The 12,582-nt window shown below is 47.7% G+C and overlaps 1 protein-coding gene across 1 annotated transcript; it reads right to left on the bottom strand.

Annotated features, from left to right (window-relative positions):
• Window positions 1–1,347: 1,347 nt before the first annotated feature.
• CCDC25 (coiled-coil domain containing 25) lies at window positions 1,348–10,497 on the bottom strand. The gene is made up of 8 exons (XM_010002175.1): window positions 10,456–10,497; window positions 9,527–9,566; window positions 7,669–7,720; window positions 6,666–6,741; window positions 5,983–6,086; window positions 4,398–4,600; window positions 3,367–3,412; window positions 1,348–1,676 (listed from the first exon to the last, which is right to left on the bottom strand). The coding sequence occupies exons 1-8, from the start codon at window positions 10,475–10,477 to the stop codon at window positions 1,647–1,649; spliced, it is 573 nt and encodes a 190-aa protein (XP_010000477.1). The 5' UTR covers window positions 10,478–10,497; the 3' UTR covers window positions 1,348–1,646.
• Between the last annotated feature and the right edge of the window lie 2,085 nt (window positions 10,498–12,582).

Below are 12,582 nucleotides of genomic sequence, written 5' to 3' on the forward strand. Positions count from 1 at the left end.
CCTTGCCACCCCCCCCCCGCTTCGGTACCATTTTCCAGGCAGTGGCAAGGGTGGGTGATAGGATTCCAGAGCTGGGAGCAAAAGGATTAATAAATAAACGAGGAGCGGACATGGGAAAGGGCTGGGCGGGATGTGCGGAGGCAGCGGGGACTGTTCGCCTTCCAGGGGGTTATTCTTGGCAGCTGCTGGGCCCTGGGGGGGACATAGGGTTGGAGTGGGGTGACAGGGGCTGCACAGCTTCCCTGCCATCCCTGCCCTTCCCAAGGGATTGGCCTGAACAGTGGTGGGGTGGGATGGCTGGAGCCAGCACCTCTGGCCTGGGGAACCAAGCACATGGGGACACATGGCCCACAGGCAGTGATGAACAGGGTGCTTGAGGACACAAAGTCCATGGACAGACCATGCCTGGGGTACTTGGAGACACATGGCCCCATCAGCAGCCATACACAGGGTGCCTGGGGACACCCAGAGGGATACATGTCTCCAGAGACATCGATGCACAGGCTGCTTGGGGGGACACAGCCCCACAGGCAGTGATGCACAAGGTGCTTGGGGACACCCAGGGTGCCCAGAGACACCCAGCCCTCAGCAGCACTGCCCAGAAGACAGGGCCAGTGGCTGAAGGCCACGGGACAGCAGAGTCAGGCATGGTGGCCAAGCACAACATCTGTCTGCAGCTGCAGGGCTGTCGGCAGACGCTCAGGTCACTGGCCAACACCCACTGCACATGAAAGGGCCCATTGATGGTGGTGACACAGGGTGGGGGGGCCTGGCTCTCACCTCCACGCCCTGTGGGGGCCTCAGGCTGCTGGCTGCTCCCCAGAGGCACCTGGGAGGAGGTGGGGAGACTGCGCCTCAGTTTCCCCACCAGCCCAGCAACACTGGGAAGAAGCAATGCCAGAAGTGGAGGGGTTGGTCCCCCACCTCTGAGGCTGCATCCAGGGACACTTCCCAAAAATCCACTTCTGTAGACCTCAGCTGTCCTCTCTGAGCACAGCCATGCTCTCCAGAGGCTCCTTGTTCCATCTTCCCCCCCCCGCAGCGCATTTTACCAGCATGGTATGAATTTAATCGTGACATATTTATAGGTGCTGCCAGGATTATCGTGACAGTTTCGTACAGACTCACCCACAAAACTTTTTACAGAGCCCAGACAATCGTGGACACCGTGCAAAACTCAATCCTTCTTCCCAAACTTCTCCCTCCAGAGAAGGCACGTAATGAACAGCCCAGGAATGAGACATAATCGAAAAGCAAACACAACCAGGGGGCTGTTCTCACTGTGTGCTAAAGGCACCGACCGCAGCACATGGAGGCTGCAACATCAGCCCAGGGATTCAAGGCTACAACCAACCCCTTTCCCTAGAATAAATATAATTTTCTTTATCGACCTGAAGTCAATTCTACTTCCTTCCACCCACGTCCCTGAAAAACAACAAAAAAATAAGAGATGTATGTGCAGACATACAGATCTTCTCCCCTTCAGAAGTTGTCCATGGTCAGGCTGCTGAGATAACAAACCAGGTTCTGAAGAAATGGAGTCAGAGTTCACTTTTTTTGGTGGGTTTTTTTTGGCATTCTTAGCAATGGTGACATATTAAGACATCCCAAACCACTTCATGATTGAGAAAGGAGAGAGACTTTATTTACATAAAGTCATCTGAATCGTTGCCATCCTGTGGGAAGAAAGACAAATCAGGATCGTTGTGCAAAGGAAAACGGAAAGTGGTAAAAAAGCAGGATTGCAGAATTGCCATTTATTCTGGTTTCCTGCCATTTCAGCCCAAACATCATAAAATCAGACCAAACTGAGACATCACAACAGCTCCAGGGTGGGAACAGCCCCAGGGAGGGTGATTTGAAGCAGCAGTGGCTGTTTGCTGTCCCTGCTGTGTATCGTGCCCCTGACACTGCAGCTCATCTGCTGCCACCTGGGAGGAACCAGAGACCAAGATACAACCAGCAGCTTCATGGGACCACCTCATTCACAAATTCAGCTGCTTTCCATGAAGGAAAGCAGTTTGGCATCATCGAGGGTCAGGTGCTGAGAAGAAGAGACCCCTTGTCCAGCACTTCCACCACACAGACGTCACTAAAGGGGCTCAGTCTGCTTATGTATGTGATGATACACTCCTGCTTCTTAGAATCATGGAACGGTTTGGGTCAAAAGGGACCTTAAAGCTCATCTAGTCCCAACTCCCTGCCATGGGCAGGGACACCTCCCACCAGACCAGGTTGCTCCAAGGCCCATCCAACCTGCCCTTCAACACTGCCATGGATGGGGCAGCCACAGCTGCTCTGGGCAACCTGGGCCAGCGTCTCACCACCCTCACAGCAAAGAATTTCTTTCTAAAATCGCATCTCAATCTCCCCTCTTGCAGCTTGAAACTGTTCTCCCTTGTCCCATCACTCCCTGCCCTTGTCAAAAGTCCCTCCCCAGCTTTCCTGTAGCCCCCTCAGGTTCTGGAAGGTGCTCTAAGGTCTCCCTGGAGCCGCCTTCTTTCCAGGCTGAACAATCCCAGCTCTCCCAGCCTGTCTCAAGAGCCAAGGTGCTCCAGCTCTCTCCTACTTCAACCCAGTTCAAGTTTCAAAGAATCTGCATGACAGCCAGGAGGAAAATCAGCAATTCCTGAAAACCACATGGTCCTCTGAGCAGTTAGTCATGGGCTGGGGATGCAAAAGGTGGATTTTAAACTGAGGGTCACATTTTAAATACTTAAAGTGGCCTAGAAAAAAGATGGGTACAGACTTTAAAGCAGTGCCTGTACTGACAGGACAAGGGGTCATGATTTTAATCTGGAAGAGAGGTGATTCAGATCAGATGGAATGAAGAAATTGTTTGCACTAAGGGTGGTGAGACACTGGCCCAGGTTCTCCAGAGAGGTAATAGGTGCCCCATTTCTGGAAACCCTCCAGGTCAGGTTGGACAGGGCTCTAAGCAACTTGATGTGATTGAAGATGTCCCTCCTCACTTGAGTGGGTCGATACTAGATGGCTTTGAAAGGTCTCTTCCAAACCAAACCATTTTGTGATTCTATGATTCAAACATCTGACAAGGAAAGTCAAGTCCTGTGCCCCAATCCAAGCTCTAGCTGTCCTGTCACTAGGGTGGGAAGGGGACCAGGAAGACATGGCACACGTTTCCAGCAGCACAAACTCCTCCTGGCTGACACACAAACCACAGGACGCTCTCAGAAAGTGGAGGAGAGTCACTATGTCCTTTCTCAAGAAGGGGTGACTGAGATGTGCTCTGTATTGCAGGCGTCACCAGAACCAAGACTGCAATGCGGGAGCTGCCCCATCACTCTCCCATATTGAATTTCAGCCATCTCTGAAAGGTTTTTGTGAGCATCAGCTGGCTCTTACCTGATTGGAGGACATGTTCTCAGCCTTCATTAACGACGAGTAGCTCCTGGAAGAGGAATTACATTATCTTGCATGATCCGTTTTAAAAATCCCCCAAAAGAGGCATTTTAATAAAACAGGATGAGGGAGGCTGGAGCAGTATTTGTTTATCTCATATTCTTTGGCTAATTAAATGAGCCAGACAAAGCCCAGGCTCTATGTAGACTCCTTCACATTTTTGTTCCAGAACTACCAGCTAGATCATCCCAGGAGGTGGAAAATCCTTTACTTTGGGGGACAGCCAAGAGGCAGCTCTGGGACAAGGTTAAATAAGCAGGGCAGGCCCCTCGCTCTGCAGCACAGACATGCAGACTGGTGACTTCTCCTCCATTTAGTTCACTTCTCCAAGCTCTCTTTTCTGACCCTATGTGTGTTGAATCACTCATAAAATCCCAGAGTTTTTAAAATTCTGGTTTTATTTGCAGAAAACAGGACTAAAGCTTAAAAGTGAGCTTTTGGGGTCAGCCAGCAGATATGTCCAGTGCATGGAGCCATCAAGCTCACACACGTTGCAGTGTGGAGGGAATGGTCAATCCAATGTTTTCAAACCACATCCCTCATTCCATGTTTAAAGGAGCATGCAACTGAGGATTCACACGTTTTCCTTAACACCAGTGATGCAGGATGACGCTGAAGAACTCAAAAGAAGGCTCAGTGCTTCCTGAGGTTGGCATAAAGCTGGAAGCAATTGCTCCCATCCCAAGGATGAAGAGAGCCAAGTGGCTTGCCCAATTTCACCCAAGTTGTGGGGTATGAAGAATGGGTATGAAGTAGCACAGTCGTTTCTTTTAACAATGGTTAAACAGCCAGGTTTATTTTAGGATAAAGGGGGAAAACTCATTAATTGTAAAGACAAAGGAAATCACTGGGCTGTGGCAGAGCAGGTCAGCTGAACACTGAGTAAGGCTGGGATGTCTATTCAACAGAAACTGCTGACCCATGACTCTCCTCCAGTGCCAGTGAAAGCTGTGGACATTAAATTTATAACTCACCTAAGTTCTTCCAGCTCTTTCTTCTTCTTCATCTCTTCTTTCTCCTTCCGCTTCATCTCTTGGATTTGGGCTTTTTTCTCATTTCTCTCCTCTCTGTCCCTGGCTTCCTTCTCAGCAGCCAGGTCAGGGAAACGCTCCACTTTTGTCTTCTCTAGCCGGTTCAGGATCTCATTCACCTTCTTCTCCACTGTCAGCATTTTCACCTTTGGAGTGCAAAGAACTGTGATCCTTATAAAAAAATACTTTTATTCTGGCACTTTCTCCACAGAAAGAAAACATCCTATTTCTACTTTACACATGGCTGAATCCCACAAAAACAGATGTGAAGGAAAAATTGGTGCCACTGAGGCCAATTCAGCAGGTTGTGTAAGAGCAGAGAGGCCTGACACAACTAAATAAGCACATGCACTGCGAAAGAAACGAGCATTACCAATTGCATGTCTTGGCACATGCCTCAGCAAAGAGGCCAACAGACAAGAACTGGTTTTTGCCGATTCCTGAAGAGGCGGCAGGAGGTCTGTGCAGATCGTTTTGGGAAGACAAGCTCACATTGCTGCCTGTTGACTGCAGGGTTTTTAGTATTTCTTGCTGTGGTACAGATCTGGTTTAGTCAAACAACTGGATCCAGTTGGTCTGGGTCCAGTGCTGGGGTCCCCAGCACAAGGACATGGAGCTGTTGGAGCAAGTCCAAAGGAAGCCATGGAGATGATCCGAGGGTAAGGGCAGCTCTGCTCTGGAGACAGGCTGAGAGAGTTGGGGTTGTTCAGCCTGAAGAGAAGGCTCCAGGGAGACCTTAGAGCACCTTCCAGGACCTGAAGGGGCTACAGGAAAGCAGGGGAGGGACTTTTGACAAGGGCAGGGAGTGATGGGATGGGGGGCAATGGTCTCAAGCTGCAAGAGGGGAGATTTACATGAGACCTTAGGCAGAAATTCTTTGCTGTGAGAGTAGCGAGACACTGGCCCAGGTTACCCAGAGCAGCTGTGGCTGCCCCATCCCTTGCAGTGTTGAAGGCCAGGTTGGATGGGCCTTGGAGCTACTTGGTCTAGTGGGAGGTGTTTCTGGGACTAGATGAGCTCTAAGGTCCCTTCCAACCCAAACCAGTCTGAGATTTGATGACTCTCGTGATTCTACGAATTGCATCTCTAGAGCCTTCTCTCCCACCAGCCAAGCTACTTAACCAAAATGTAGGTATATTATTATGTGGAGACACTCGGTCAGGCTTGGGAATAGGTTATGACACTGGCTTCATCCTACAGCAGAGCCATGCAGCTCTGCCTTTTAACAGGACTAAGAAATCCAGAGGCAGCACCAGGGTGACACTGCTCTCTGAGTGGAGGTGGGAGAGTGAATACAGTGGCAGACACCTTCAGGACCCCACACAGCCCCTCTCTGCACAGCAAGTCCAAGTTCTGACCCCTTCCAGATGTGTGAATGCAGTACAGGCAAGTCCAAACACATCCCTGGGACCTCTACCATGCTTCAGCAGTGGATGATTCCTTGGCTTTAGGGCAAATGCTGAAGACAACCCACCCAGCTAACACGGAAATGTTCCAGCCTGCCAGCAGGTTTGCAGCAAACACTTACATCCTTCTGCCTGTGAAAGCCAATCTGTCCCACATCCATGTCTGCTGTCTTCTTCAGGTTTGTCCATGGTGTGTACACCACGTTGACGTTGTTCATCTTGCAACCTAGATAGCAGAGGAGAAAGCAAGAAAGCAAGGAGGAAAGGAGGAAAACGTTTCAATTCTCTACTGAAAGAAGTCTCAGTGTCTCCCATGCACATGGAAATGGGCAGTTATTCTAGTCACAGACACAGCCAACTAGGCAAGAAAGAAGGCAAGGGAGAAGACCTTCCAGTGTTTCAGTGAAAGGGAAGAACACCCTGACATCACTTTCTGCAGTAACACGAGCGCTGCGGCAGCGTTAACCAGCTCCAGATGGGGACTTGTCTTTGCCAGGAGATTGCTATGGAAGGGGCCCCAAGGTTGTGTTAGAGAAGAGGCTGCAAGGCCTGCTTGGCTCAGGCAGCCAGAGAGGCACAAACAAGAATTTCAGAGGTTTAAAATTCCTCCTCATTCCGTTATACTTTTGTAACAGGCAGCCCTAGCAGCTGCAAGTGACATCTGCTTCCCGTAAGACCTGCAGGCACAGACTTGACAGAGAGCACCATGGCAGAAACATCACAAAGGTTTGACCCAAAAAACTCATGTGGACTAGAAACACTTTCCCCAGACACCTCCCACCGCTCTCCCAGGACTTGGCATTACCTTGAATGCTGTTTGCCTTCACTAGATGGGCACAGTCTATCAAAACTTCTTTAGGAATGTCATCTACCGTCTGCCCCTGTGACAGAGCAAGGCAAAGTGAGGGGGACCTGTGGGCAGAGGGAGGCCAGGACATAGGGCATGATACTCTGCAAACACAGCCAGGACCTTAATGCTCCACATTTTACAGGCCTGGAGTTCTCTATGGAACTTTAAAGAGGCTCAAAGTACCACAAGCCATGTGCACCTTGCTTTTCTCAAAGGTTCTCTCCCCGTTTCAGTGGGATGATGGTTCCTAAACACACACTTGGTGTCAATCCAGAATCAATTGTTCTGTTGGGCCATGTGAAACCTACCACTCCTCCCCCACACAACTTAGTAATTATGGAATTGTTCAGGTTGGAAAAGAACTTTAAGTCCAACCCTTAACCCAGCTCTGCCAAGGCCACCACTAAACCATGTCGCTCAGCACCACAGCTACACGGCTTTGAAATCCCTCCAGGGCTTTCCCCTCCAGGGGACTCCACCACTGCCCTGGGCAGCCTTGGCCAGGGCCTGACAACCCTTGCCAGGAAGAAATTGTTCCCAATATCCAATCTAACCCTCCCCTGCCACAACTTGACGCCCTTTCCTCTTGTCCTGTTGCTTGTCCCTTGAGAGAAAAGACTGATACCCCTGCGCTCCAATGTCCTTTCAGGGACTTGTAGAGAGTGAGAAGGTCTCTCCTCAGCCTCCTTTTCTCCAGGCTGAACACCCCCAGTTCCCTCAGCTGCTCCTCATCACACTTGTGCTCCAGACCCTTCCCCAGCTCCACTGCCCTTCTCTGGACACGCTCCAGACCCTCAATGTCCTTCTTGTAGCAGAAGCTGTAAATTCAGCATCCCCACACCAGTGGTTACCTGTACCCTGAAGGGATCCCTGCAGACAGAAGTCACTGCAGAATGGGCATGTGCAGTTCTTACATTTAAAAACATTAATATTCACCTCATAAGTGTCACAGGATTACCTTGTGCAGTCGAAGATACACATGAGCAGAAGAGAGCTTATCCACATGGAACCTATGTAATATAGAAAAGCATATTTAACAGAGGGTAAGGGAAAGATTGGAAAGATTTACTGTTTGGCAAGATTTACTTCACAACAAGAGAGAAAACAGCCACTCCAGGGACAACAGAAGTATAGAAATGTTCATGACATACACATTCAAAAGCAGGCAAGGGAGCCAGAGACCTCAGGAAACACCCATTCTCCATGGGAGACTGAGAAAAGAAAACCTCTCTTCCCCTCCTTTTTTCTCTTTTACACACTGCAGGACGAGCCTGTGCAGGCAGTGGTTTGTCTATTTATTATTAAGAGAAAGGGCAAACTGGTGAACTCTGCAGCAGGCATTGCTACAACACTCAAGCTCACAGAGCAGAAAAACCCCCTAATTTCTCCTTTTTCAACTACTAATAGTCCACGGAGCCCAGCTCTCTGCCTCCAACAGCCGGAACAGGTGATGCTTCCTGAGGAGTGCACTGGATTCTGTGGTTTCAAGGGGTATCACTCTTGATAACTGGTGAACGCCAGCTCTGCGTTCTCTTCACTCGTGGTCTTCAAGATTATAGAAGCCTGGATCGCTCCCAAGCCCCCTCCCCTGCAGACTGAAGAGTTTTCTCCTTCCCAGTCCTTACAGCATTGCTGTTCCTCGCTGGTTCGTGGCACCCTCTTCTGCACCTTTTCTCTCTTGACTTTTTTTAAGCCTCTGTTCTGATAAACACTCACTCCAATCCTGCAAACTTTCAATGGTAGAGCGGGAGTACTGATCTCATGTTACCTCCCAACTTTCTTTTTAATGTAATGGGACTTTTCCTTTCTGCTGCAGGACAGAAAACCAACATGTGAACTCTCCCTTCTACCTCCAGAGCCTCCTACCCTGATTCCACTGGACCCCTCTTAAGTAGAAGTAAGTCCAAAAGGTACCAGACACCATAAGATCAATTCCCAGAAAGCCTCTGCAAGAGTACCTATGATATTTTCTTGAGATGGCACTAGGATACAAAAGCCCCCAAGGATTATGTCAGTTTTGAGCTACAAGAATCAAAAGAGATGAGGACGGATGACTTCAATGGGCCAGGCAATTTGAAGGTGAATCTCAAGGTCACTCCTAAGTAACAGTCTAACTGTACCTTAAATTATGCAGTGACAGGGAAAACATGAGACAGAAAATGAATATGATACCACTGCAGCAGTGTTACTCAGCTGAAGTACAATCTCTTCTGCTAAAAAGAAAAATAATATTCCCTTGCCAGTAAGCTGAGTGCTGACAAAACATCTTCTACAAACATGTCAGCTGCTAGCTATTCAATCTCCAGCTGTACCAAGACACCTCAGCTCATCCTGGGAAAGGCCACCTTGAAGAGTGAGAAGGAACATAATCCACATGGTGATTCTGGCAAACTCCTCCATAAAACTTGTCAGTCTGGAAAGTTTCTGAACTAATCCAGACATCAAAGATGCCCCTGATTACTGCCAATGGGTTTGGGAATTTCCCTTCTCTTCTTTAAAATTTTACAAGCTAAAACCAACCCACACGTGTCAGAGTGCTTCCATTTCCCTGCAGAGAAACCCCAAAGAGCTTCAGGAAGGGGCCCAAGCAGGGCATGGAGGGGGAATTGCAGGGGAAGGGATTCAGAATCAGAAAGTCCCAACAGCTCCACCCAGGTTTGCTGCAATCCACCTGCACTCTGGAATTTCATCTAAACTATTGAATGGCCTTGGCAAAGGGGGAATTTATGGAGCCTGTGAAAGTAAGAGGGTAATTACAATCACTTGACTCAGATGCATAATGAAAGGTAATTTTTTTAGAGTGTTTCAGCACCTACCAGATATCTTCAGGCCAGCCGTACTTTATTAGATCTTCATCTGTAGGAAGAAAAAGCCATCAATGAGCAAAGCCCAGGACCCCACCAATAACAAGTACCTGTCAAGAGCAGGAATCATGGACACAAAATTGTTTTGGTTAAAAAGACCTTTAAGATCTTCAAGTCCAGACATTACCCAGCACTGCCAAGGCCACCACTAAACCATGTCCCTCAGCACCACAGCTACACGGCTTTGAAATCCCTCCAGGGATGGGGACTCCACCACTGCCCTGGGCAGCCTGGGCCAGGGCCTGACAACCCTTTTGGGGAAGAAATTCAGTGAATTCTCCACTGGTGGTCAGTCACTACGTGGTGACTGAGCAGAAAGATGAGAGGACTGTAACTACTTGCAGGTGTGCCAGAAACACCTCCATCATGATAAGATTTTGATATTTGAACAAAACATGTAAATTTCAATCTAATGAAGGGGCAGAAATGATTATCAGGGCAAGCTAAAACTTCTTCCTTGGAGTTTCTGACTTCCCTTGTGTGTGTCCCCAGGTTTCACATTAGCTACTGAAGTTGAAACAGAAAGAGCAGCAGAACCTTCACCCAACACTGAGAAGGGAAAATACAGACTGAGCAGAGAGAAAAAAGGTCAGTTTGCAAAACGTTATCAGACACAATGTGATAAACAGTATTTTTTTCAGCTAATTTAGCTTTCACTTGTGTTTGCAAGCAGTTACTCTGCCTAGAGGATTGCAAAACTTATTTATTCTAACTAAACGCACAATGGATTCCAAAGGGTAACTCAAAATCACTTGCAAGGGTGGAGAAGTTTTCAAAGCATAAATCAAATTAAGACATACAAAGACATCCTTTCAAACTGACCTTAAATTCCCCCCAGTCTAAATCCAAGCCTTTAGGCACCATTACATCAATGTACTTACTTTCATACTTATCTTTTCCCATGTAAATGGTGTAAACAGAAGGAGCAACTGAGGGATAGAGAGAGAAAAACAAATCAAAAAGGGGTTGGACAAACTGTGTGAGGAATGACACACACACCAGTCCTGGTCATAGAAATTCAAATGATAACCATCCATCCCACTGCCCCTCTGGAAGATTGTTTTGTTTCTCCTCCAGATTTTATCCCTGAATGCTTCAAAGGACTTTAGAAAGTGGCATTTCCATTGAAAATTATCCAGTGAGGACCAGCTTTCTGGGCAAAACACCCTCAACACACAGGTGGTGCAGAGCGTATCTGTGTAATTGGACAATCTGTTCAATTAAGTGCATCTCTGTGAGTCAAAAAGGCTGACACTGTATTTACAGCTTGGGTGGCCTCGAGGGAAACAGCTCATCTGATAGCATGAAAATTAAGGACTAAGACCAAATAAATAAAATGCAGGTGTTCAAATCTGCCCTCAAAAAGCACATAGGGAAACAGGGTCTCTAATATAATATTTTAAAAGTCATTAAAATAGTCAACACACTTCATTTACAAGCTACAACTCCAGCAGTGAAATGACTTGGATCCCAAACTCCTTTACAAACCAGTTCTTTTGGAGGATGTTTTTTATTAGAAATTCAACATCACAAGCACAAAGCCCAGACACCACTTTTCAGTTCAGTGATGAGGTAATAAGAATGGAAATTAAAAAACAGGAAAGGATTATATGCCTATGGGAGTTAAAGGTGGAAAGAAATCCACCCTGGGCATGTAGGAGAGTCCAGAGAATGTGAGAACGTTGTGACTGCAGGCACTGCCTATTTGCTTAAAATGTGATGCTCAAAAATAAAGTTGTATAATGGTGGTTCTGTGAAAATAAGCCCATCCTACCAGAACTTTGGGGGAACACTAACATAGCCAAAAATGAGATTACTTAAATCTGTTATGATTTAACACACACCAGTAACAGTGAAACACACTTTAGGCAAAATCTTCCTATTGCAGACCTCTCTGACATTCAAAACACATCAGAAACCCTCTGCAAAACTATAATTTTAAAACAAAAGGAGACTGTTCACATCATTAGGGGAGTTGACTGCAGTTTGTCTGCTCCTAGGACCCCCCGTGTTAATCCATGTGACTGCCAGGCTCTTCTCCCCATGCAAAGGGCCATGCCCAGGAAAGTCTGTGAACAAGTGATCAGCAGAACAAGTTTCCCTCTGAGTGTCAGATTTAGAGATCAACACAGCCATTGTATCTTTTCCAAGGGCCTGACTTTCCACAACGAAGGAAAAAGGTTTTTAAACAAATCCCAAGAAGAAACGTACTTAAGAAACACCTACAAGGCTGTGAAGTCTTGCCTTGTCCAAGGGAAATCAAGCGGCCACTTGAACCCTTCTCATTGAGGTTCATCATCTCTAGAGCTGAGGAAAATGATCATAGATCATAGAATGGTGAAGGTTGGAAGGGACCGTAAGAAGATCATCAGGTTCCAACCTCCCTGCCATGAGCAGGGACACCTCTCACTGGACCAGGGGCTTTGTCTCAGCACGAGGGAGACACAGACTAAGCACCAACCCCACACAGGAAAACAGAATTGTACATGTCCTCACCCAGACTTGCAGAAATGCATCTGGTTTGCAGCTCCACCAAACAGGTGGAGGGAAACATGATGATATTTCATGCACCTGTGTGCACAAAGGCATCATTTGCAATAACAATCAGCATCAAAAACACCTGTCAAGACTCCCTGTTAAACCAAGGCATTCACTGGGGTATTACAAGGTTCAGCACTGGTAGATGAAATGAAATACTGGTTTGTGGGTACAGAGAGCAAAGAGTAAAAAACATATAGAAACTTCTGAAAGGAAAGTATACACTGGAGGCAAAGCAAAAAGGAACATTCCTGTATTGTCCCCCAGATCATCAGCCAACACTGAAATCACTTCAGATCCTTCAGAAGCAGCCAACCTCTCCGCACGGGCAAGCAGGAGAGGTGTGTCTATACCGAAAGAAAACCAACGGCACGACCGACGCTTTTCCTCAATCCTCTGACGGCCCTAAACTCGGGAAACCCTTCCCGAAGCCGCCGCCGCTTCCCCCTCACGGCTGCCGGCACGCGCGC

The sequence above is a fragment of the Chaetura pelagica genome, unplaced genomic scaffold (assembly GCF_000747805.2).
Source record: "Chaetura pelagica isolate M959 unplaced genomic scaffold, ChaPel_1.0 scaffold107, whole genome shotgun sequence".
Classification (NCBI taxonomy): Eukaryota; Metazoa; Chordata; class Aves; order Apodiformes; family Apodidae; genus Chaetura; species Chaetura pelagica.

Bases quoted from the DNA above. Each gene is read 5' to 3' on its own strand.
- CCDC25 (XM_010002175.1), bottom strand. From the start codon at position 10,477: ATGGGAAAAGATAAGTATGAAA. The intron at 9,567-10,455 runs GTAAGTACATTG...TTCTTCCTACAG, and splicing joins GGGAAAAGATAAGTATGAAA to ATGAAGATCTAATAAAGTAC. The intron at 6,087-6,665 runs GTAATGCCAAGT...TCTGCTATCTAG, and splicing joins GAAGGCAAACAGCATTCAAG to GTTGCAAGATGAACAACGTC.